This window comes from Sphaeramia orbicularis, chromosome 17 (assembly GCF_902148855.1).
Source record: "Sphaeramia orbicularis chromosome 17, fSphaOr1.1, whole genome shotgun sequence".
NCBI classification, from domain to species: domain Eukaryota; kingdom Metazoa; phylum Chordata; class Actinopteri; order Kurtiformes; family Apogonidae; genus Sphaeramia; species Sphaeramia orbicularis.
Window position 1 is genome coordinate 48,473,695 of NC_043973.1, and position 27,918 is coordinate 48,501,612.

At 37.9% G+C, this 27,918-nt stretch overlaps 1 protein-coding gene across 3 annotated transcripts in view; it reads right to left on the reverse strand.

Annotated features, from left to right (window-relative positions):
* The window catches only part of LOC115437592 (cadherin-6-like), a 159,536-nt gene that overhangs the window by 89,426 nt on the left and 42,192 nt on the right, over positions 1–27,918 (reverse strand). For all 3 annotated transcript variants that reach the window (XM_030160875.1, XM_030160874.1, XM_030160872.1), the window contains exons 3-4: positions 6,569–6,863; positions 4,124–4,243 (exon numbers count right to left, since the gene is read on the reverse strand). In XM_030160875.1, coding sequence (XP_030016735.1) covers positions 4,124–4,243; positions 6,569–6,863 — 415 coding nt within the window. The remainder of the gene's footprint in view (positions 1–4,123; positions 4,244–6,568; positions 6,864–27,918) is intronic.

The window sequence follows — 27,918 nt, forward strand, 5'->3', positions numbered from 1 at the left end:
ATCACTGCCAAACTTTAATCACGTGTTCCTTGTGCCAGTATCAACATTTCCTGAAATTTTCATCCAAATCTGGGGCATTGATCTGCCTTGGCGGAGGTCTGCGCTCTCTGAGTGCTTCTAGTTTTTTTTCTTGAAAAACCTGATGTATACAATTAGATACATGCAATACACAGATAATCCACCAGGGGGAGGAATTCAATCACCGGAGGCCTTTCCAGTGGCACTACAAGACTGACATTAATGAGAAAGGAGGAAGAACTTTGACAATTTTGAAAAGGAATTATCAATTTGTTAGACATGTCTGTGTTATATTATGCTTTTGTTTGTTCCAAAATAATACTATTTGAGCATTGAGACCCGGTGTATCAAATATGATACAAAATTGAAACTCATACATGGAAGTCGATATTTGAAAAAATGTTTTTTTAGTTGTTCAGAAGGACCAATAAAAGCTCCAGTTAAAAGAGCTGGAATTTTCTGTCAGTGACTTAATGGTTCAGGCTTTACAGGGTTAATGTGAAATATCCCCATCATCCTGTATAAAATGTTCAATTACATCCTCCTTGATGCAACTCTGCACATAATGAGAGCGATGATAATATGCACTGATCATGTGTCTAAAGTGTTTTATTTTGATCTTCCTTTACTTGCCTGTAGGACATGACAGAACTCTAAACACAGTGAGGTTAGCCGTTCTCTCGCCTACAGTGTTCATATAAAGCAGAAATAAACACACCCTGACTGCAAAAGCACACATTATGTTGATAATTTATGACAGTTCAGTGGGGAAAAATGATAATTTACTGATATAAATACGATTACTTGATTAATAATAAATTAACAGACGTGAATTTACATTTGGGTTAATTTTTTTCAGCATCCAGGGAACAGGGTCTATCATTGGTGTTTAATCCACAGGCAGCAGTAATCTGGCCATGGCCCTGACTCCTCTATTTGTTGGGAACAAACAGATGAGCAGAAAGAGGGAGATTACTGCACTGATTATCTAAATGGATGGGTGACTTTTGTATTTACAGAGAAAGAACACAAGTTCAGGAAAGGGCTGAGCTGCGCTGTGGTGCATTTTATTCTTGCAGACACACAACCAAACCGTTTCTTTTTCTATTCTTCAGACAAGTCAAAACATAAATATGCAGGGTGAAGGGCCACAAAGTGTTTATTTACTCCTCATTACTAGTTCTTTCAGACTTGATTTTATGCAAAAGAAAACTGATGTATTGGCTTAAAATGTGATCTGGAGCTGCAACAAAGAAGACCATCCTATTCCCAACGGTGGAGACACTATTTTCACTCTGTTTACACAAATTAAATTCTGGAGTCAGTACAGTCACTAGTGGGATATTTCCTACACAGAGCACTGAGGAATTCAACCAGATAAAATGAATATGAAGGAGTGGGATCCAATAGTGGCTCTGGCAGGAGAAAACTGAGAGGTTAAAGTCCTACCCTATTTGAATATGAGATTCTTGAGCGAATTAATGTACGACTTGCTGTTTTAAGTCTGTATTTTGCTTCGTCATGCCAGCAAAGCTCAATGAAGCACTCTTTGACTACAAACTTACTGAGGCAACAGTCTGGTATTTATGTCGGTTTTCTCTGGGTCATGTTGAAAGACCCACATCAGATTCAGCTGGGCTTGGCCTTGTCTCACTTGGCACAAACACAAGCACTTCCTCACAAAATATTACGTGAAACGCGTTTAATGCAGTCTTCGTTCTACATAATTTTTTATTTGCATGTAATTTAAATTAATTTGAATTTTACCAGAAAAAACTATGCAGTGTTTTTTCTTTGTGACAGATACAGGGAGTTAGAGTTAGTACACTGTATGCGTAGTAGGGCATTAGTAGAAATTCAAATATATTTCTTTAGCTGAAATTGTTATAGCATTACTATCCAAAATTTTTAAACATTGCCGAACCCAGCTAAACAACTGGTGTTTAACCCATAAAGACCCAGAGCTACTTCTGCGGCAGTCCCTAAATGGAATTTTCTCCACATTTAACATTTCTTAAGTGATTTATCACTATTTATTGTGATTTTATCTTTTTTATGTTGTGTTTTTTTCAGTGAAAATCAGGTATTTTCCTATATTTAATTTACTAATCTTGTAGATGTTCATTAAAGTGCAGATTAAAGGGTTATTATATCAAAATAAAGAATATTGAAGAAAAAGTGACTGTTTCAGTTAAATGTATCACTAATCGAGCATAAACCAAGTGTCTCCATGCACTGTCATTGACCAAACTCCATGGGTTTTACTGGTCAGTTAGTAGTGGCTTTTCCATTGGACATCTGCGCAAAACTTTACCCATATTTACTAAATGTCAAAAAAACAGAAGTGCATAATGCCGGTTTTTCCATTAAATCACAAATGCAATGATATGTTTATTTATTATCGCGAGATGACATGAGAAGTCATTCCATAAACATGGCGACATAAATATCATGTTGATTTACAGATATATTCATTATTATTATATATTACCCCTCTACCCCGTACTTAATTAAAAAATGATTGGGTTTCCTGGTGTGTCCACGTTTCATATAAAACTCTTCTTCTTCTCAGTCCAGTTCTCAGGTCTCTACACTGGACCACATCGGTCCAGTTCTCAGGTCTCTACACTGGACCACATCGGTCCAGTTCTCAGGTCTGTACACTGGACCACATCGGTCCAGTTCTCAGGTCTCTACACTGGACCACATCGGTCCAGTTCTCAGGTCTGTACACTGGACCACATCGGTCCAGTTCTCAGGTCTGTACACTGGACCACATCGGTCCAGTTCTCAGGTCTGTACACTGGACCCTGTCTCTCAGAGAATAGACGATAAAATTCTCTTGCTTCATATAAAGCACTGAATGGTTTAGGCCAAAAATCCATCAGAGACCTTCTAGTCCAGTCTGAACCATCCAGTCCACTCAGGTGGTCTGGTGCAGGTCTGCTCTGGGTTCCAAACGTCAGAACTAAACCTGGAGAATCAGCGTTCAGTTTCTATGCTCTGCAGATCTGGAACAAACTACCAGGAAATCTCAGGTCTGAGATCTGAGAGTCTGGGTTCTGTTCAGTCCAGGTTCCAGACTCACCTGTTCACTGGGTTCTGGTTCTGGTTCCAGACTCACCTGTTCACTGGGTTCTGGTTCTGGTTCTGGTTCCAGACTCACCTGTTCACTGGGTTCTGGTTCCAGACTCACCTGTTCACTGGGTTCTGGTTCTGGTTCCAGACTCACCTGTTCACTGGGTTCTGGTTCTGGTTCCAGACTCACCTGTTCACTGGGTTCTGGTTCCAGACTCACCTGTTCACTGGGTTTTGGTTCTGGTTCCAGACTCACCTGTTCACTGGGTTCTGGTTCTGGTTCCAGACTCACCTGTTCACTGCTGCCTTTGACTAAAAGGCTTCTTACTTTTTAAATTTTATATTCTCTTTCGAAACTCTGCACTGCAACTCTTTAATATGTGTTTTTATATTTTTGGGTTTCATGTGTTGTTTTCTTGCTGTTTATAATCACCTTTAACATGTTTCTTTTATAATGTTTTAAATGTGTTTCTTTTTCCCTTGTTGTATTTCAATGTCCTGTGTGAAGCACCTTGAATTGCCTTGTTGCTGAAATGTGCGATACAAATAAACTTGCCTTGCCTTGCTTGTTGTAAAGTCTGTCAACACCCATTTTTTTTTAATTCACGTGATTCTAGTTGCGGAAAAAGGTCTTTCCATTGCAGTTTTGTGCAATATACCAATTGAACTACACCCGAAAAACCACCTCTTGCCAGCGCAAAAACCTTTAATCAAAAAACAAGAGTTTTGGCAATGTTGTCATTTTTACATTAGGCCAATTTTTATGTGCAAGTTATATTTGCGCAATTTGAGGGTCAATGGAAAAGCGACTAATGTTGCAGAAGATGACTGTTTCCATGTTCACTATGGAGCCTCTGAACGTCCAAATGGGTCATATCTGATGACCATGAAAAGACGACAAACTGCATTTTACATCAATTATTTACATGTATTGATAGAATTAATGGATCAACAGGTATGAAACATTTTAGATCAGTAGATGCTTTTTGGGTCTTTATGGGTTAAAGGACATTTTTTCTGTGTATACCTGTATTAGGGTCCACAGAGAAGTAGGGGTGTCCCTGGCTGATGCTGTAGACCAGTTTGGCGCTGTTCCCGTACATACTGTCATCAGCATCTGTAGCCGTCACCTGGATGACCGAAGTACCTGAGAAACAATAACATGATCAGTGATGAGAAGCACCAAAGCTGACTTCATCTTATACATTGCATTGATTATATATATGTGGCGCACCCAGTTGAGTGACCACAAAGGTGTGAATGTTGTTATCTGAATATATACATTTTAATATTCTAACCCTCTGCTATATTCTGTTGGGTTTTCCTGTTAATAGAACGGCACAGTCTGGTTCAGAATGAGGGACACAATGGAACGGTCGCTCCAGAGTCAGTACCCGACTGTATTAGTACTGTACTCTGGTGGTGTTAGCAATGAACAGTCCTACCATTGTTCTGAATGTTCCTCTGTGGGTTATCGGTAGGATGTTTATTCAGAGATCTGGTTGGCTAACAGTGGTAGCCACAGGTGCTACCGCTGCTATAGTTCACGTAGCTAGCGGTAACGGCATAGCCTGTCCATAGACAGTTAGCTCCCTGCTAACTACATCCAGCATTTCCCTATGGATGTGCTAACAAATAATAGCACTAGGCTAACGTAAGCTTTCAGTCTAAGTGGTTTATATGACAATGTTTGTCACAGTTAATAAATAACATGCACAGTATATGATTGACATACGAATAGGCTGCTTGGGTAAATGAAGGTAACATTTATGGTTATCCTCTGTTCATACAAGATGGGCTATTGTAAAGTGTATTGTAAAGGACGGATATTTGGCTGAATAGAAAGAGTACATTAATAAAGCCATTCTAAACATATGCCTTCTGATACAGATGTTTCGTTTATAGTGTATAGAGCAAATGCAGATACGTCACTTCCCCCAGGCCACGCCCCTCTCAGTCAGACTGAGCGGCAAAAACAAAGCGGCTCAACATGGCGGAGTATAGCAGTAACTACAGCCAGAGCAGAAAACTGTGGAATATCAGATGGAATTAAAGCCAACTGGACTGGACATGGATCCATCCAAGCTACCAAACAACCAGTGTTCTACCAACACTGATCTGGGACAGAAATCACCTATCCTGACATTTACATGAACCTGAGTTCAAAGGCTGAAAGCATCCAACAGACCCAGAGTTGTGTCCATCCTGGTCCTGGTTCATTAGAGGATTCCAGCTGGTGAGTGCTTTCATTCAACATACTATTGTTTTGGAGGTTTTGTGTCAGTGCAGACGGATTTTGTTGGCGGTGATTTGGGCGGTAAAGGCCCAGCAGTAGTGCTCACAGTTCACTACTGATTTACTGGAGTTGAACCCTTAGTACTGACCCAAGTGAGTGGATGATCTACTGGTACTGTGGAGATTTAAGGAGAGTTCACATCAAATACTGGATCCAACACAGATCCAACAGCTGTGTGCTAGAGGAGCCCCTGATCTGGAAAACTAGGTTAGCCTCAGTTTAAGCTAGTTTACAAATCATGTAGAGCACAAGATTCACAATCACACAACTGAAGACACAAACGATTCAGTTCTGAAACATAGAACTAAATGACAGATGCTAACATGAAGAGCTTTACTAAGAAGGAACGTTAGCCAAAACCAGATGGAATTTAAGGATGAGTTTACACCAGAACACAGCACAAATGAACGTTAGCTGACACGAAATGCCAACTACAAATCCAGGTTTGGTTGTCTGGATTCCAGTTCTTTCTGTGAATTGCAGCGATCCATCTGCTTCTTCTGTCTGTGGCTTTAGGTCTCCACTAAAACCAGAGCTCCCAGTGCTTTTAAACCTATTTGTGCGATCAATGGCACAACAGCTCTGCCCCATTTTTAGATTGTTCTAAAGTTTTCGCAGTATTCAAGACAAAGCCGCTACTCATCTGCCTCTGTCTGACACTCAGTGGACGGAACCACAGTGACTTCCGCTAATGGTGACGTCACATGCACACCCTCTATTTAGGGATTTTGAAATGGATGATGTATGTGTAGTATGAATGGTTTTTAATGCTCATCTAATTTCTATGAAACAGGTCGCTCTCATTGTTACCTGGTAATGTAATGCAAATTCAGAGTGTTTTCCAGTTTAATGTTATATGCAAGATTAAATGGACTCCAATAGAAAATAGTGTTGACAGTATTAAGCTACTTATGATACTGCGTAGTGAGTTAAAGGTGGTAAATTTATGAAAAATGTGTTAGACAACTTGAATGTATTTTAGTGTATTCAATATATTTGCTGATAATAAATCAGATTCTCTGTGGTAACGCTAACTGTCTTCATCTGCGTCTCCTACTTCCACCTGTATTACAGGTCAGTAATCGACACCACCACTTTACATTTGTTAATACTGGTCTCCTTGCCTGGGACCTATAACATATAGAACATTTAAACTCATGTAAAAGTTTCTCTTACCAATATCAGACCTCTCAGGTACACTCCCGGTGTAAACCTCTTTGCTGAAGTGAGGCTCATTGTCATTGATGTCATGAAGTTTGACTGTGAACTCTGTCTCTGGCTCCAGTTTGTATCCTGTCCGTTTGTTGACGACGGTTGCCTTGAGGACGTAAAAAGCTTTCTCCTCACGATCTAGGCGGCGGGTGGCGTGCAGGTCGCCGTTATTCTCGTCGATGACAAAGATGGTGCCGGCCCCCTCACCGGAGAGGATGTACTTGACTAAACCATCACCACGGTCCTGGTCTGACTGGAGCTGCAGAGGGACACACATATGTTGTATGTTCACTAAGTGCCTTATTATCATCAGTGTTACGTAACATAACAAAGCTACAGCCCATCAAATCACAGACACACAGTATGTAGTTCAACAGTTATGTAACATGGAAGACCTCAGATGGGCAATTAAAGCACTACTTCACAGTTTTTTAATTTTACAGTAAACATTAACTTAATTTAAAGGCAACTAATCCTATGCAATATGGATTATCTTATGGCAGGGCTGTCAAACTCATTTTAGTTCAGGGGCCACATACAGCCTAATACAATATAAAGTGGGCCGGACCAGTAAAATAATATTAATAATAGGATAATACCTTTTGAGTGAAAACAGTAAAATTCCGTAATAAGAATGTTTACATCTATGAATTGTACTCAAACATAACACGAACAAACATGAACAACCTGTAAATTCTTAAGAAAAATAAGTGCAATGTTAACAATATTATGCCTTTGTTTATTATTTATACATGTGAATCACAACTTAGAGGTCACAGTGGATCTACAAATACACAAAACAGTTCATAACAGGGAGAATATTATTAAAATTCCACATACTTCTCTTAAGACATTTCAGATATTCACATTTTTTGTAAAAGGTGAGTCAGTAAATGTAAATATTCTTGTGTAATGTAACTTTTTTACACTAAAACAAAGAGAAAAAGTTGCAGCTTTCATAATTTATAGGTTATTATAATAGTATTTTACTGGTCTGATCATTTTTACATTGAAATGACCTAAAATAATTTTAACATCCTTTATTGTTAATATCGTCAATGTCATTTTTGCATTTCACAAATTCATCCCAGGGGCCGGACTGGACCTTTTGGCGGGCCGGATTTGGCCCCCGGGCCGCATGTTTGACACCTGTGTCTTATGGGTTTAAGTAAAATTAGTGGCTTATGTGTAGAATATATAGAAAACAGTTCCTGATTCTCTTCCTTTCTATTGTGCTTTTACAAGTTTTTATTCTGTTTCATGTTTTTCATTTGCCAATAACTAACTGTGGATATTTTTAAGTTGTTTTTTAATGCTACTCATGTATGAGTGATAGTTATCGTGTGGCAGAAAAAAAAAGATTTGTAGATTTAAAACTGTAATTTTACCACATGCTGTCAATAATATGAAATTAACTTTTTCTTTCAAATTTTTGTTCTCTCTTTTTCTTCAGGCTGATGAATTTATTTTATCCTTTGCCTTTACTTAACAGCTTGCATGCAATTGATTTTTACAAAAGTGGTATTATTCAAAGCTTGGGAATTACAAGGGGATGTCAAATTATTAGTCTTTCACTAAACCATGACAAAAAATGAAAAAAAAAAAAAAGCAAGGATTCATTCATTTTCTGAACCGCTTAGTCCTTGAGAGGGTTGCACTGGAGTGTATCCCAGGTGGGTGCTTCTATGAAACTGGAACCTAAGAAGGACAGAGGGCCTACAAATTATATCAGACAAGATGTAGACTAATGTTATGAAGCAAGTTTGGAAGCACTTTGGGTCTACTTTGAATATAAATATTTACTGAGATAAAAGAGAAACTATTTTTCAGATAAAACACATTTTTATTTGACGTCCGCATACAAAAATCTGCACGTAACAGACACTGGGTTTCTATAATGAACTCCCCGTCTCATTTCTTTCAGGTTTTTTTCCCCAATACCCACACTGTTATACAACACAGAGCCACAGACAACTCAATGATATCTGCGTTTTCCCCTGAAATTATGACTAGTCTGTATTCCAGCAGTGTGCCGATGATTCTGCATGCAATGATTACACCAACGTAACACAGGTAAAAAGGACACGAAAATTATGCGCTACTATTTTTTTGAATATCTCTTTATTCTCTCACAGGTACATTTTGGGAATTGAAGTAAATATGCAAGGCTGATTATTTTTCAAAAATGACCGCGGTTGCAAAATCACTCACGATGGATTTGTTTAAATGGGCAGGTTCTGCATGTAACACAACTGGACACGATGGGTTATACACAAAACCTGTAATGAGACTGAGATTCATGAAAAACCCACATGTCTGGATTAGAAAAACCACTCGGATCATCAAACTTAACACAGTGTCTTTATTTATAGCGGCATATAAGACCATTTCAAGCGACGTTTTCAAGATCAAACACACTGACACCTAGGTAGCTTTTCATGTCCCAATTTTTGGCCCCAATATTTGATTAAAAATTCATTAATTTTGGGATGGCTCAGAGCAAGAGTAAATTTTTTTTTTGCTTTTATCTGAAGTCATCATTAGGTACATCTTGGGGGGAAATTTGTCTAATTTGTCTCTATTTCTCTTCTATTACTGGGTCTAAAAAGCTGGCAAAGTGCAAGGTACCAGAATAAACCCAGTTTCATGGAAAGATCCAGGTACAAATGGGCAAAGGTACATCCTGGAGGTGTAACCTGATCCTTGCAGGGCACCAAACATCATATAAATATATATCGATGTCTACGTCGATAAAAAAAAAAAAAAATAGGGTCATTTGTCTTTAAACATTAGTCATAAGCCCATGTGAACAATGAAACTTGTTGCCATCTGAGTTGTCAAGATTTAATGTTCACTTTACTGTGACACAATGTAGGGAAATTTGCCTTGAGCTTCTACCGGTGCTGCATTAAAAGACATTTGACATACATAAAAGGAGGATATAGTGAGACAAATTGTAAAAAAACAAAAAAAACAAAACAAAGAAAACATAGTTCATGTACTCAGAGAAAACACTACAATAAAACTGATTAAAAAAGCTAGAAAGACAAATATCAGCATGTGTAGCACTTTTTTTGTACCATGTTCTACTTTATTTTTTACAGCTCCATATGTGTAGCTCAATACAGAAATACTGTTCAGGGAAACAAAAATAGATTATAATTTATTGTGTTTAGGTTGACAAACAATAGTTGATAAAAAAAAAAAGATCAGCTGATTTTAAGGACTTTATATTGAACGTATCCAGCTGATTTCATACCATTTGTCACTCTCAGTCAGAGGTGTGCTTATGTTCAAGGTTTATGTATGCATCATTTTGCAGTAATAGTGTTCATCCTGGAAAGCGGCTGTCAGTAACCTGCACCACAGTCTTTTCCTGCGAGTGGTGTTACAGTGACGATTACACATGCCACAGCTGTATGTGACTTATAAATGGCTCGTCACTCACTGACAACACACCTGTTAAATAATTCACAACACTCCATTATCAAGGGATATGATGATCTGTTTTTGAGCCGGGGAGGAAGCACACTTGGGATTTGTTCATGCAACTGAACTTAGGCTATTCATTATGTGCTTTCATGGTGGTATGCATTTAATGTGAAACCAGGGAATGCTCTATCAAACAATTTTCTTACTGCACGCACGTCTGTCACTAGTAAATATTAGTAAAAGGACTGTAATGTTAGAGGTCATCTGTAGAAACAAATACCAGACAAGCCTTTTCATGTATTTTTGTAGACTCTATGTTCAGTGCATCATTTACACTTAAACTGAGCAGAGAGCCAAACCTGTGTCCTACATGACCCTACTTCTTTAACAGTGCTATGAAAGTTTGTGAACCTATCTCTGAACAGTACACTGTAACCTATGTTTTCGGTATATTTATCGTCCTCTTTACTAGTGCCAGTTGGCTGTTCTATTTCCTTATTGGACTGAAATTAATCAGTGAAATGAGCCGATGACTACATTCCCTTGAACATTTTAGCGTCGTGTGCCAGTGGAGCACAGATAATTCTGCATCGTATTGTGAATTTATGGATCAAACATCCATGGCGTCTTTACCAGTTGCACACATTCCCTTTTTCAGGTTGTTTTATTTGAACTCTCCAATATGGTTTCCCTCTGTGCGTCTATAAAAACATGGTGGAACAACGGGGGAGGCAACTGGGTGGATAGGCCAGCGGACGATGATGACAGGTTTATATAAGATGCAAGCAAATATGAGCAGAGCGGAAGACAAAAGAAAGACCAAGAGTCGGCTGCAGATTGAGAAGCAAAAACAAGAATCTTCTGAAGGCAAAAAAGCGTGTCTGAAAATGAAGGGAGCGCAGCAGAAAGCCAGAGTTTGTGTTCTGCCTGAAGGAGTAAACATCTATCGGATCTGCTGTGAGATCTGCTACTTTTACTCTGATACCTGCAGCAATAACCCTGCTCGCTCCCTCCCTCTCTCGGTCCTTGTCTTTGTCTGTATCTCTCGACCCGAAGCGGCTTGCTGTTCACCTTTCATCCCTTCATCCCTGCATTACTCCTTCAGGCCAGGTGTTAGGGTGAAGCCTTTGAATGTCTATCTGCGAGAGAGGGCCATTATAGCTGCTACTCTCCCACTACCTGTGGAAGGTGCAAGCCGTGCACAACTACTGGCTCAGAATAGATTTTTCTATAAAGGTCTGATATTATTCCACAACGTATAAGGATTAAAAAAACAACAACCCAGGGACACAATCAATCCCATACAAAAGCTGTTTAAATAATTTGCTACTATAAGTAGTCCACTTACAGTGCTCATTTTGGTCTTTTCATACCAGAGGCTGCTGCTCCATGCACAATGAAATCATACTGGAAAAAGAAAATAATTTTCTCCAAATGAAAAACGTAGTCTCCTCACAGCTTAAGACAAACTGCCAAAAACGAGCCTCAGGCTGCCGTGTGTAGTCTTCTCAAACAACGAAAAACAGTCATGGCTGCCAGTGATGGAGACAGTAAATGAATGCACCTGTGGTTGAAGGCTTGGCAGCGAGCCTGGGAGAGGACAGTTTTAAAGTTTCTATAGGCTGTTTGGAGGGTTTTAAAAAGAGAAAGAGCACTTTGTTTAGCACTGGGAGGCTGCAGAAACAACAATCAAGTATAACTACGAGCAGCTGAGTGGGTAAAAACATCCAACTTGTAATTCAAAGTCAAAGATATCAGGAATTCCTCACAGTGGCAACACCTGCTATAAAATCCACCACAACAACACTCCAGATACACACTGAGTATTAAGGACTAGTGTCACCTGTGGATCTCTGATAATTTATGATAATTACCTGACCTAAATCCTGTGCAAATCGGCCATGTCTGTAATTTGTAAAGTAAAAATTCATCCAGTAATTACCCACCCTACTTCAGTAAACAGAGGTTTGGTGATAATATTAGTCCTGTGAAAATGAGTGTCTTTGGTGAATGTGCCTGTTTCCTGGTTGAAAACGATGGAGGACACTGATGATGACAAAAATCAAAGTTTTGGGTAAAAATTGAAGATGTTCATGTCATAATATAGCATGGATAGTCACTGAAAGAGCAGGTTTCAATCCTTCAGAAAAGTGACATCTTATAAAAAGGAGCAAGTACAGCTACAGTAAGGAGCATTTTTCTGTCCTTCAGCAGTTATCTGGAAGTGTTGAGCCTGTCCTGGACATCACAGTCAGGGAATAATGTCAGCAAATTCAGGTAAAAAACAGACCTCTAATACGAGCTGCGTGAAACACAGGAATGGAGGGTTTATTTCCAAAGCGGTGGAGGACACAGGTTATACTAGTTCTATGCAAATGGGTGTTTAGACTTACAGAAGCTTAACGATTTATTATAGTAAACACTAATTGGATAATTAAGACCCACACAGTCCACTGTGAGTAATTTCCACTTTAGATTAGTTCATAGGGGCTGGAGTTAAAAACACACTGTGTCGGCATGCGTCTTCTTCAGGGTGTTTCTTCTTCAAGGCGCATGCCGACACACGTTGGTGTGTTTTTAACTCCAGCCCCTATGAACTAATCTATAGGCCCTCGTCAAATAAAGGCTTTTTACAATTTTCTAACCAAGTCAGTGCCTGGATTTTTGTCTTTTTCCAACAGTTCATGAGGACCTTTGGTTTGTTGAATACCAGTAGCTCCCTGTGAAATTGTTTTTTTGTCTTTTTAAATTTCCACTTTAGTTTGCCATGTGGGTCAAGTCATGCACCTATTGACTTTGAAACAAAAAATTAGAATTGAGATAATGATTTCAAAGTTTTTGTAGTTCAATAGTATAACATGTTAAGTTTCTAAATTCATTAAAATTTTTGACAAAAAAGGATTTTCAAGAAAATTACAGAACTTTTTATATGAACTAAATTCAGTGCCTCGGAAAGTTCTCTAAGAATGAATAACAACATAACTTATCGTTGCTATAATTTGAAATCTCAATCATATATTTCTATTTTCAATATAGTTTTATGACCTTGTATACATCCTTTTAGCATTATAAAAATAATTTTGTCTGGAAAAATTGGTGTGAATTGCTTTTTTAAGCATTTCACACCAAAAAATATTATTATTTTTTAGATTTTTACTGTTATTATCAAATTTTATTATTATTATCTTTAATATAGGATTCATTTTATAGGATTTTACCATGTACATTGCTGGACCTGAGTACTGATTTCGTTTCATGTATACACTACATGTAATGACAATACAATGAAGTGAAGTAATGTCAGAGGGTGCTGGTTATGTAGGGAATTTCAGTTTTCTCAAAAAACATGTTTTTTTTAATCACAAATTAATCAAATGAGTTAAACCAGGGGTCGGCAACCTTTAACACTCAAAGAGCCATTTCGACCTGGTTTCCACGGAAAAGTCAACACTGGGAGCCGCAAACACTTTTTGACATCTGAAATGAAGATGTTAGCCTATATATACACCGTAAATTCCGGACTATAAGCCGCTACTTTTTTCCCACACTTTAAACACTGCGGCTTATACTCCGACGCGGCTTATACAACGATTTTACCGGTACCACGGCTTGGTGCCGCGGCGCACCTCGGTGGCTGAAATTGCACAAGGTCTGAAGAAAGAAGTTAAAAACTTTGACTTAATAAGAAGACATGATACACGTTTTTGAGACAAATAACATACACTTCAATCGGACACTTATAATTTATTTTCCCAAGCCACGCAGAGCCGCAACAAAAGGATGAAAGAGCCGCATGCGGCTCCGGAGCCGCGGGTTGCCGACCCCTGAGTTAAACCAATGGAAATTTCTGAAAGAAAGCATTTAACCCTCTGCTTAAGCATGGCTTCATTGGAATTTAAGATTTTACTGTCACTAATCTTAAAAAAAGATTTATTTTTTTCCCCTACAAAACCAAAACTAGGTCTCGACATGAAATAGCTAGCTTGTGAAGGATTTTTTTCTTTCATTTTCTATAGATTTAACTTTTCAAATCAATAATTATGATATTCTGTTGTCTTCATATGGATTTGATATACATGAATATTACATTATCTGGAAAATATTTCCTCTTAATTGAGATCAAAGGGTAGTTATTAAGGATGAACACCTCTGTGACCTCTCAAGTGAGGAGCCAGACTGAGTCCCACCTTGGGTCCTCAGAGGTCACTGCAGTTATCTGGACCTCAGAGGGGACACAGTCCTGTGGCATCATCTGTGACTACCTAGACCATGACAAGTACGCTACAGCTGTGTTTGTGTTAGTGAAATCTGGTGTCTTCTATGACCCAAACTCAGAAAAATATATCAACAACTCCTGTAAAATGTACTCTTTTTTTTACTGACTCCTCCACCATCAAAGCAATATTTGATCACATACAGCGCTTAAACTGATGTCGTACAAATTTAAAAAAAACAACAAAAAAAACAACTACTTTAATTAGGAAAAATAACTCACATAAATGAGCATTTCTAAGTGTTTTACCCAGTGTAATCAACTACATAATATGGTTTTCTGAGTAATATTGTAGATAAATGAACTGCTTGTTTGAAAGAAAGCTACAGCTCGATTCATTCATCTTAATATGGTTGACGTTAAACAGGGTGTAAAAACAGCGCCGGTGGAAATTTACAGTATCAACATCTTTTGTGCCCACTAGTTACTATTTCTGTCTGTCTGCTGTTTGCCAGGTAGTGTACAGTGGGATTAGTATTTTCACTGAAAACAGTTGCCAAATCGTTGAGACTGGACCAAACAGTAAAGCTGTGGGCTGTAAAACCAAATAATGCTTTTTCAGAAAAAGAGCTGAAGGGAAACTGTAGAGTTGGTAATGACTGCGTTTGTCAGGTCGAGTAAGCCCTTTCACATGACACAGTCATTTCAACTACTGTTCATTAAGTGTTCATCCCTGCAGCTTTCAATCTGATATTCTGATCACAATAGGGCTCCATTTCTGCCAGACTATAAGAATCAGAGGACTCTTCTATTACACTAAACTGGATATTAGACCTCACGGTGCAGCACACAGCCGGTGGTACGCTACGGCTCTGCAGGTCTGTAGGAGTGAAGACAGTTGACACGCACCGTCCTCCACATCGTCCTGTATACGCGCTATTTAAGGCTGTTTTATGTATTTTTTATTGCGTATAAAATTTCCACAGTGGAACACAAAGTTTTAACATCAGCTTCTTGAACTCTAGAATTTGTCAGACCAACATAAATCCATCACAAACTCCTGAAAAGATTGAACTTGTGGTGGCGGTATGGGCTACGTCACAACTGTAAGAAAAAAGTAAAAGTGGAAGTGTGTACAGTGTTCTGTTGTAGTTTTTTGTGGAAAAAATTAAATTACTGTGAATGTATGTTTTTCCAGATGAGACCAAAGCATAATTTGATGTCCTCAACAGTTCTAAATGTTGATACTACTGCTAACTGATGTCACACTTTAGCACTTTATAAGAACATCCAAGAAGGGACTGGAGATCAGTAAAGAGAGTTAAATGCTGTGTTTCCACTGTGGTATCGACTCGACTCGGCCTTTTTGAGTTTCCATTACGAAAAAGGACCTGGAATCTGGTACCCGGTACTAGTTTTTTGGTATCACCTCCGCCGAGGTTCCAGGACTGGGGACCAGATACTAAAAGGTGACGTGTACACACTGCAGACCACTGATTGGTCAGATAGTCGTCTCTGTGACCCGCCCTTTTACAACAAACAGATGCAGAAGTGGACAGTAAATACAGCGGTAGGTGAATCCACATGATGACAGCCCAAAACTACACCATGGTTTGTCCAGGAGGTTCAGACGTAAAAATTCAGCATGAGCTTGAAGAGACAACACACAACGAGGGAGGTCATCAGCGGCTCTCTGAGCAGACGACACGGAAATAACGCACCGCTTCGCTATGACGTCCAGCTTCTGTAACGTGGGTAGTATCCTGGAATGGAAACGGTCTCCAGGAATAGGACCTGGTACCCGAGTCCAGTCGAGCTGAGTCAAGACGGTTCCACGTAGGGGAAACGCGGCATAACTCTCCGCTCATGTAGCTTTAAACCACAGGTGTCAGAAGGGCCCAATCCAGCCCATGGGATGAATTTGTGAAATGCAAAAATTACACAGAAGATACTAACAATCAAGGATTTTAGAATCATTTTAGTTCAGGGGCCACATACAGATCAGTGTGATCTGAAGTGGGTTGGATCAGTAAAATTCGATCATAGTAGCCTTTAAATAATGACGACTACACATTTTTCTTGTTTTAGTGCAAAAAAAGTGAAATTACATGAAAATGTTTACATATACAAACAATCCTTTCACAAAAAAATGTGAATAACCTGAACAAATAAGAACAACCTGAAATGTCGCTGTTGCTGGTTCCACATAGTGGAAACGCAGCAAAATATTCACTCCTGAACTTACTGAGAAAAAAAAAAAAGTGTTTCCACTTCTGGCTAAGGATATTAATATTCACTGTAAAAGGTAATAAGGAGACCTAGCAACAGTAATTCCAAATATATTTTCTAATATGACTCTTTAAAACACCCAGAATAAAACATTTATGGAAACACTGCTACTCAGAGGCTGGTTATGAATTAATCTATACATACAGTGCTGTGCAAAAGTCTTAGTTCACCTCTAGGTTTGTTGTTTTTGCAGGGTTGAAATACATCCATCCATAGTTATTTAGTATTCTCTTTTATTCAGATACAAGAAAATACAGAAAATATGTGCCCAGCCTTAAAAGACACACAAAAACACTGAACTAAATGGGTTCTAAAGGTTAAAGCCACCCTTTAGTGTGACCTCTGACCTCACTACAAGAAGCAGCACAAACAATAAGAACCATCTGACGTGTTGAATGAAACCTGGTATAAAACACAAAATGAATGCAATAAATCTCACATTGTTAAAGACATAAAGTCTAAACACAATGTCTCTGGTTTATAGAAGCTGTTTTTTACCTGGAACTTTGTTGTTTTTTTTTGTTTTTTTTTACTACTGTCTATACTTCACATTTATCCAGATTGTATTTTAATGCAGAAACTAAGAAATGAGATAGATAGGTAGATGTTTATATTGAGGAGACCAGGTAAGGAGACAATAGCTTTCTCCAGCAGAATAAGTACTGATGTGGTTCATTTATAGAACAATAACGACAATTGAGTAAACCCACATTACAGTTTAATGACTATTAGTAGCACTGTATGGGAAATGACATTTTAGGCCTCATTTTAATCAGTTTTTCTGTGTAATTGGTTACAGAATTTCAAATTCTTACCCATTTTGATAGTCATTATAGTTTTGAAATGCTCCTTAATTTTTATTTAATCTTTAATTTTTTTTTTTTTAAATTTCAGATTAGTTATAGTTTGCTTTGTGAGTGCATATGCATAGTTCATTTTATTTTATTGTTTAGGGATTAGGTTGTTTTGGTTCAGATTTTATTTAGTTATTCATATTTAGGAGAAGTCATAGACAGACAGACAGACAGACAGACAGATAGATACTTCATTAATCTCGAGGGAAATTCAAGATGTATGGTTATAAATTTGCCAAACCAACAAACCTAGTGTTTGCCTGACACGTTTGCACAGTACTATATATCTATATCTATATCTATATCTATATTTCTATTAGGGATGTAACGATATGAAAATTTCATATCATGATTACTGTGACCAAAATTATCACAGTTATCATTATTATTGTGGTATTGTTGAAATTGTGCTCAAAATGTTCAAAAATGACTAATGCACACACTGAAATAATTTAACCAAGTTGTATTTTGAAAAAAACCCAAAACAAACAAAATAAAAAAAAACAAATAAAATAATAGGCACAATGTACTTTCTGTTGGTAGAACCATTCCAATATTAACCCTTAGTGGTCTGAGTCTATTCTGTCTGTTTTTCAGTCCTTTATATACTATAGAAACAAATGTTTTCTATACCCATGTTTGGGATCTGTTTTTTCAGCACAACTTCATCTAGATCATCTGCCTGTTATTTTTTTCACTTTAACCTACTATAAAAACACAAAAGGACAGAAAACACACAAAAAATATAAAATCTGATTTGAAAAATGTATATAATTTATTGCATAAATAACACACAGATGCTTAACGAACCTTTTCAAAGACTTCAAAAGTGAATATTGGTTCCAAATATTAGGTATAGAAAATTAAAATTGTAATAAATTCAAACTCTACTCAAATATTTGATATAAAAGCAGATCTTTACATAGGCGTTTTTTCCCCTAAAAGTGCGGTAATCAAACACAGTTATCATGAGAATTAGAATTTAAACGGTAATACTAACCATCTACAATTTTACCACAGTTTATCATTATACCAGTAATCGTTACATCCCTTATATCTATATTTCTGTATTGTACTCCAGCGTCCCCCAAAACCATGCATCTTAATAGGTTAATTTGTTCGCCTAAAACTGTAAATCATCTGTCTGTATATGTGAGCCCTGCCATGAACTGGTGAAATGTCCAGGGTCTACCCCGCCTTCGCCAGCTGGCACACAGGCTGGGATAGGCTCCAGCCCCACCCCACCCCCCCCGACCCTCTACAGCATTATGAAAAATGAATGACTGAACGATAAACATAAATCACATCAATTTATTCATTTTTAATGTTGATGTGACTATGCAGTCCGACTAGATGTAGATTTTATATACAAATACATAAATAGGCCTATAATTGACCTGTGGGTGTTCTGTAGTGTAACTCAGCAATTACATGAAAAGGAGCATAAATATATATAATACATATCTGTTTAGTCAATGTGTAAATGTGCAGTTTGTTACATTGATGGTAAGTGCACTACTCTGCATCATAACCAATAACTCAATGACCGGGTCAGCTTCAGAGCTTTCAGGCCTTTGGAGTTCTGCCCTGCTCATACCAATGAACCTTGATGGGAAACAAGAGTGCTGACTCACAGCCTCGCCGTCTTATTCTTCAAAAAAAATCAAAATGTGCAGACTTGGCCCGTTGGAGTTTTGCTTGGTTGTCAATGAGAGGATTTTCCTTTTAACTTAATATCTCTGTCCCCACAGAAGTCCTGTTCCTCTGAACCAAAAAGCTAAGTCCAAGGTTTGCTTAAGCTATTGATGTTACTACAATGCAAAAGAGCTAAATTCAGCTCTGCACAGGAAGACTGCCTGTTCAACGGAGTTAATATATGATCTGAATAAAGACGCTGAGGGGTTTGCCCGTCCTCAGCGCTGTTACTGGGCATCAGTCTTAAATGTTAGACGTCACACAATTTTTCTGCTTAGCTGGACACTGATGTTTAGTGTGGTGTGCACTCATGTACTTTACAGATGGGTGACGAATCAAAACTGAAACCAACATGGAGTCGCATGTCAGACCATAAATCCGTGCCTGTATCTCTTTACTGTTTTGTGATCTAAACAGACTTGGCGTCGTGCAATGGTTACAGGGGACATGTGTATCTATGTGTGTATTTGAGGTCATTTTTTTGGTACATTTTTGTTTTCTCGTCACATTCATTCTGTCTGTTTTGCTGTCAGCCTTGTCGTTACTACACTGGCAATTATACATGAAAGTTCTGGCAGCTTTCAGGTGATACTACACAGCAGGACCAACTGCAGAAAGAGCAAGCTCAAATTCATCCAAACAGTGAAACCTAAAACAATGACATACTTACATTTATCATCTTTTCCACTGTAATATAATGTTGTCATTGTTGTTGTTTGTCATTACTCTGTCGTTGTTGTTATGGTTTGTTTATTTGTTTGATTTTCCCTTTGTTTATCGGCTACAATGTGCTCACAGCTCTTCTGTGTCTGTGTTCATATTAAATCAGTCTCAGTGAATCCAAAGGAACTTTGTGTTGGTAAATGACAGTTGTTCAAATGGACAGGATTTCAGTTCTGTTCAACATGTTGATGCTCATATGAACTATGTTTTCAGCTCCAAAATGAACCATTTCAGCACAATTAATGCTATATTTTCATGTCCCAAATGGACAAGTTCTATTTGAACTGAACTGAGCTGAAAAACAAATCTTCTCTTCTTTTGGATTCCCCAGTTTTTCTTCCCAGATTCTCTCCTCCATATCACATGTTTTATTTGTACAGGTTCAATCTGGAGTATGGTGCTGATCCATCCTGCTTCTGTTCCACCAATACATACATGAAGAATGGCACACAGCACTGTTTACATCAACACTTTTACAATAAGAAGCATTTTTAGACACAAAGAACAATTCTAGATTGTTCTTTCCTCTTTAGTCTGATGCTAAACTATCCAATAAATAATAGTGCTCCTAGTTTTTGCACAGGGATCATTAGTGTAAACGCTGACATGGCTGCAGAGCATCAGTATGATGGGATCCACAACAACCATGTCACATCCGTCCACTGACACATTTAGTGTTTTTGTGTCAGCTGGGATTGTTTTAGATCCACAATACCAACATTTAGGAAGAAGAGCACAATTAGCAATAGGAAGTCTAGAAGTTTATTCCTAATAAAGTACTGGGACTGACCAGAGCATCATGGGTAATGTCACGTCCGTCCACCAGCAAAAGTTTTCACATCCACGTGCTATTCCAAATCCAATATTTATGAAAATAGAGCTTCCACTGTCAGAGAATATCAGTAGTCTGTGCACAAATGGATTAGCATTATTTACACACACTTCTATGACTGTAGAACAACTGTTTTGGACACAAATGGACACTCATGTGACCCCCGAAGGACATTTTAGCCATTATTGTTTTTCTGTCCACAATGTCTTGTTAACTATCACTAATAAAAAAAATATTAATAATAATAATAATAATGATATGAATGACAAGCATGGCAGCATGTAGAAAGGAACATTTTCTCAAATTTTTCAGGCTCAACAGTTATTTTGTGGCAGCCTGCTAACAACAGCCTATGTTATGTATAGCCTAAACATCATAGCTGAGGGGATGCGATCAGTAAACTGACGTAAACCACCACTCCGAAGTGTCAATCCAATATAAATAGGGCTTAAAACATTTTAACAAGCGTTCCAACACACTCCAAATCGACTGAAACTGAAACTGACAGAACATACATTTTCGCTTGTGATTGGTGAAAAGAAGAATTAATCATCTGACTTTCCCACAGTTCCCATGATGCAACCCAGTGGTGTCTTCCTGTAAGACCCTCCCTGCCTGGTAATCACCCACGTGCTGCTGTCTCATTATAAATGCCACCGTTCTAGTACAAATGTGTCGTTACGCTGCCAAAGTTAAAATAACCCTTGTGTCCCAATCTTTCAACTGGCTCAGTAGAACACCTCAAGACATGAAAACCTACTTTGAAGTGAGAAATTAGCGTCGTGAACCCTTAAATGAAGAGGAATGATACAAAGAATAAATGACTACTGTAGTGTAGACGCTCAAAGTGTCTTTCCAATCCTTAGAATCCAAGGAAAATGGAGTACTGCAATTTGTGGTTACAATGTTTTGCTTCCAAATGACAACAACAAATAAAAAACATGATTTGAAATGATTCCACCACAGGAGACTAATGATTTTAATAAAGCTGAATATCTCTGTTTAAGCTGGACATGCTTTTGCACTAGATGATGCCTATTCGCAGACCAACTTAACCACTCTAAACAGAATTTTTAGAGTGGAAACTGATGAGACTGAGGGGATAATTAGACTCTTCCACTCTTGCACCACTTTTCAAAGACAGCGAAAAGCATTCCATTTCCTCAGGGTCTTCCTGACTCTCTGCTGATAACCTCCAAACACACACTTTCACACACACATTCATACATACATGACAACATTACAAATCAGCAGCGTGCAGCGACGGGCCACATATCAACTGCCTCGTTCTGGTTTGTGAGGAAAGGGGGGAATTGTGTCACTGAGGCCACACAGCAACAAAAACAGCTGCTGCAGCCATGTGTGGTGGCCTCAGCCGCTGTCACCACTGAAACACACACTGTACATCATCCTTTATGAGTCCAAAGACCAGCGGCGGACCAGGAACATGTTCTGGCTAATACTTCACATAGTCAATTTTTCCAATTCTACCCCCACTGCTTTTCCATTTTTTTATTTTGGAAAATTCAGATGTTCCCTGAAGTCCAAAACAAAAAAATTAACCAGACTGTTTAACACCAGTAAAGGTATAATGTGATTATTATCTAAAATACAGTCATGGAAAAAAATTGTTAGACCACCCCTGTTTTCTTCAATTTCTTGTTCATTTTAATGCCTGGTCCAACTAAAGGTACATGTGTTTGGACAAATATAATGATAACAACAAATACAGCTCATAAGAGTTTAATTTCAGAGCTGATTTCTAACTATTTTACATGGTTTTCTAGATAATAACCAAAACCACTTAACCCTATATGCTGAACGTAGTAACCTTTAACCCCATTTTAACAAGTAACCTTTGACCCCATTCCTGAACGACAGCGGACGGTGCCAGACTTTATCGCATTTTTGCAGAAACATGCAAGACTAGTGTAAATTCAGACATGTGTTTTTAAGATGTAACATTTGCTTAACCCTATAACATCAAACGTATCATATTGATACATGAGTTTTGAAGCCCTCTTCATGATCAGTGTGAGATTTTTTTTCTTGAAAAACCTGATGTATACAATTAGATACATGCAATACACAGATAATCCACCAGGGGGAGGAATTCATTCACCAGAGGCCTTTCCGGTGACACCATAAGACTGTCATTAATGAGGAAGGAGGCAGAACTTTTGAAAAGGAATTACCAATTTGTTAGACATGTCTGTGTTATATTACGTTTTCATTTGTTCAAAAATTATGCGATATTGAGCATTGAAACCCAACGTATCAAATATGATACAAAATTGAGACTCATGCATGGAAATTGATATTTCAAACAAACTTTTTTTGGTTGTTCAAAAGGACCAAAAAAAAACTCCGGTTTCAAAGAAGTGGAATTTTCTGTCAGTGATTTAATGGTTGAGGCTTTACGGGGTTAAGTTCTTACATCAGTATCTATGGCATTGTACTGACAAAAACTGTGCTTTTAGGCATTCCGTGTTTTCTGTTCTGTCTGTTTTAGTCACATGATACACACAGGAGTTAGTACTTGAGTGCATAACCATTTTTTTAGATGACTTTTGATGATTTTTCTAGTAATTTTTTTCCTGCGACTATCTATTCAATTTGAACTTAACAGAGTATCTTGCAGAAACACGCAGTCTCTTTTGCATAAATCTTTATTGTGTGTTTACTTCAGTTCACAGATGAGACTGAACCTACCTCACTCATGTCTTTTTCTCTCTCCACTATCTCCTCTTCCCTCCCGTCTAATTACTGCATGCGTTTAGACCCTCTGTTTCATGTCTTTTCATTCAGAGGTGGAGCTCTACCTCTTGATCATCTCACAGGCTCCAACCACTACATCCAGCCCTGAGACTCCAGACTCTTCACACACTTCTATCAAACTATTCCTTCAATGAATTGATCATATTACTTCATTTTTGTGTGGTTAAGTCTCGGGTTGAACAACTGATAACGCAAAGCCACCATGACCATTCGAACCTAAAGCTGGATTTACTTCACTTTGGACAGTGACACTTTGCCCCATGCACCTCTTCCAGATTGTAACTACATGGCAACGCAGAGATACCCTCTCCTGGTTGGCCAGTTTATGATCATGTGATGCCAGGACAATACAGCAACAAACGTCGTGGCGTTCCACTGTAAATAGTTTGTTTTTGTTCATTACTTATTTCACTTTTGTTCTTGTCTGTTACTTTTTCACCCTGAAAAACCTGTGTGGTTATGCACATTGATAAACCCACATCATTTAACAACATTGTGCCTTTATTTGCGTATAATCAATAATTAGATTTTAGTATTCCCTGTCGGTTAGCATATCACAGAGCCCATCTCTTACGTTACCTCTTCCTCCATCGCTTACGCTGTAATACTTTTAAAAGAACAATGATATCTTTGTTGACTTCTATAAGCTCGCAAAGACACAACTCCATGTCAGCCGCTATTGTTCTAAAACAGGAAATGCTTGCCGGAAGGTATTGAAACCATGGAAACAACTCCCAGTGGAGTTTCATCTGTAAAACCAGCCGACACTAGCACTACTGCCACCTTCTGATTTTGCAAGGGAGACTACAACACTTTCTCAAAACACCATAACTACACTGCACTCGAGTGTGAGAGCACATAATGCTATCGTCAGCTACAGCGTACCAATGTGACGCAGAGCTACAACCATAAACTCAACTTTAGTCACCATTTGTGGGCTATGTCCAAAAGCATTAACACTCAGCATCTCATTAAAAGGATAACATGTCAACTGTCCATGCATTTTCATTGTTTTTTCACTATCTGTACCCATTTATGACCCAAACTGATTATATGCATTTTGACATTGCATCAGTGTGATTAAGATATCTGATTTGTCCTTATTTATGCAACATTTAACAACATCAGGACAAAAAAAAAAACACATACTATTACCAATATCCTCTCCACAGCCCAGCCTTCAATTCTGCAAATGCTGGTATTTTTCAGAACATATTTCACAAAGCCCTTCAACTGTTGTACAAAGTACTCATTCAGCACATCATGCCAGGCCTACTGTATTTCATTAAATATTTAAAGCATCAGATAAAATCATTCTTTACTGCAATTTTATATCTAGATATAATTTCTGCTTCAAGTGAGAGCCCACACAGACAAAAGGATTCCTATTGGAATGAAAACTTAGCTTGCATCTTCACTTTTTTTTTTCTCCAGTCGATGTTCTGCCCTTTCACTCTGTACTTTCTGTTTCTGCTGCCCAGCCTTTCCTTCTCACCTCTCTGTTCTTTCAGCTGACTTTTTCCTGTTTTGCTTTTTAGTTTTCTTTCAACAGTACCTTTTCTTCCTTGGATTGCAGCACCGATATCTCTTCCCTTTCTTTCCTCATTCCCTTCTCTTCCGCCCTCCCCACACTCCTTCTATCTACTCTCCCTATTTTCCTCTCTCCCTCCTTTTTCTTTTTGATCCTTGCTGCCTTTTCTCCCCAGCAGTGTTCAGTCTGATTTGATCTGTCAGTCTGCAGGACTGCAACACCTCCATGTTTTCACCTAACAGGAGCTGACGAAGCCTGTAGACATTTCAGCACAGCACATTTCCAGAGCAAAGTGCGCTTTCTGGAGTCCTTATGTGTCCCAGATCCTGGTCTCTGCCACCTAAACCCCACCATCTTGCTGTCACTTATAGTTTTTTACAACCACCTTCACACTGTCAACACTTGAATTTATAATGTGCCTCATACCTGTCCATTAGATACTGACGAAATATCTGCAGAGTAGTGTACACAATCCAAATACTTCTACCATGATTCATAATATTTACAGGATCAGACAGGATTTCATTTTTTTTATCATGTAAAATAGACTCAAGAAGTTTGTATTTTTCACCCTAACCCATAAAGACTCAAACACTCACGGCCAACCAAAAGCATCTACTGACCTGAAATGTTTAGTACCTGTTGATCCTCTAATCCTGTCAGTACAAGTAAATAATTGGTGTAAAATACAGTTTTTCATCTTTTCATGGTCATCAGGTATGACCCATTTGGTTTATGTTCAATTAACCCTTTCATGCATGAATTATGAGACCTTTAATCAAGATTTTTTTTTTCCTGAGTGTTTTTATTCCTCTTTAGGCATGAAAAGAACATGCCTAAAGAAAATTTTCTTACAAACCTATTTTTCATGGAGCCGTAAAAATGTCCGCTCAGCCGGATGCCACATGTTTAATTTTTGGAGCAAAGAAACATGTACAGGGGTTGGACAAAATAATGGAAACACCTTCACCTCAAGATGATAATGCCCCAATCCATACAGCTAGAACTGTTCAAGAATGGCATGAGGAACATTCTAATGAAGTTGAGCATCTCGCATGGCCGGCACAGTCCCCAGACCTCAACATTATTGAGCATTTATGGTCAGTTTTAGAGATTCAAGTAAGACGTGGATTTCCACCGCCATCGTCTCTAAAAGAGTTGGAGGGTATTCTAACTGAAGAACGGCTGAAAATTCCTTTGGAAACAATTCACAAGTTGTATGAATCAATACCTCGGAGAATTGAGGCTGTAATTGCCGCAAAAGGCGGACCTACACCATATTAAATTATATTTGTTGATTTTTTAAGGTGTTTCCATTATTTTGTCCAACCCCTGTATTTACTGATATATTGTGTGAAAACTATGAAATAAAAACCTTTTTAATGCTTATTATAGGTAATTCATTTCTCAGACGGGGTAGTTGTTTGTTTACCTGCTTTACTAGTTTGTCTGATAAATGAATTATCTACAAAAATGATATGTGGAAGACAGTATGAACCTTTAGCAGACAGTTTTAATGCTGCTAATCTGATTTTTTCTCACATTTTAACACTCTAATACCAGTCAGTACTCACTTCATGGAAATAATATGAAAAAAACACAACTTTTTTAAAACTGTTAATTACAGGCTAATAACAACAATTGATTTACATTTAAACATGTTACTCTAGATCAGGTTGATCTAGAACAGCAAAGTTACAGTAATAGTATGAATTACAGTGTATGGGATCATGCATTAGTGTGCACTGTGTTGGTTGATATGGAACTAAAACAACAAAATCCATGAATATACAAGAGAACGGCTGGAGAAGAACTGTCCACTGGAGTGGCCATGATACATGAAAGGGTTAATGACATATTTTGCTGAAATAGTCACTTTTTCTTCAGTTTTCTCTGTTTTTGATATAATAACCCTCAACTTTAATCTGAGTTTTTATGAACATCTACATGATTAGTAAATTAAATACAGGAAAAATACCTTGTTTTCACTGAAAAATTGACAGATTCAGATGATACTACTACAATAAATGGTGATAAATCACTTAAGAAAGGTTTAACGGAGAGAAATATTAATTTGGGAACTTCCACATAAGTAGCACTGGGTCTTTATGGGTTACAGAACATGAACCAAAACATGTCCAAAAACAAGTGCAAATCTTTTCCGTATGTTCCACATGGTTACATCTGTCAGGTAGAGAACAGTATGATGTGCATTTGTTGTTTGACTTGGATAGGAAGAAGATCTGCTGAAGCTACATGACCTATTTGGAAAAATGTGATGAGACTTCACGGTCTTATGAAATACTAAAAGAATAAGCTCATACATTTGTCTGGAACTAAGATTCACACTTCGTTTGTGGTTGGAGGAGTAACAAACATCAGTCCACTGGTGTTGAAACACAATGTTAGACTTGACTTGGGACTTAACTCCATCGTCCGGACTTACTTGAGACGTGAAAAACAACATTTTTCTCTGAAATAAGAGCTGGGTGCAGTAAAAGATGTGGTGCTGCAGGACAATGAAAAATAAATCTTTACTGCCACAAACACATATTCTCTGTAGACCATTATGGAACATTTGACTTTATGATTAACACTTGATATTTGTCAAATGTTTTCCTAATTTAATTTAAGTGAAAATCAAACTTATTTCAGCTTAACTTTTTTTTTTTTTTTTTTTTTCTACCACTTGCTTATTTATTAAATTGTAGCTTTGAAATGTTCAACCCCATCTAATTTTATGTCTTACACTTCCAAATATTATAGTGAATTGTGGGGCTTGTTTGGCACATGCAGCGTTAGAATGGAGTGTGATTAACTAAGGTCTAGTGCTGAGTGTGATTTGTAGTTCTGTGTTCTTGCACTGATTATTTCAAGCAGAGAGTATCCAAAGGTAAGGCCCGCTGTGCAGCTGTGTGTCTGAATATTAATAAATTGAATAAGGGTTGGAGAAACGTTCTGTATCAG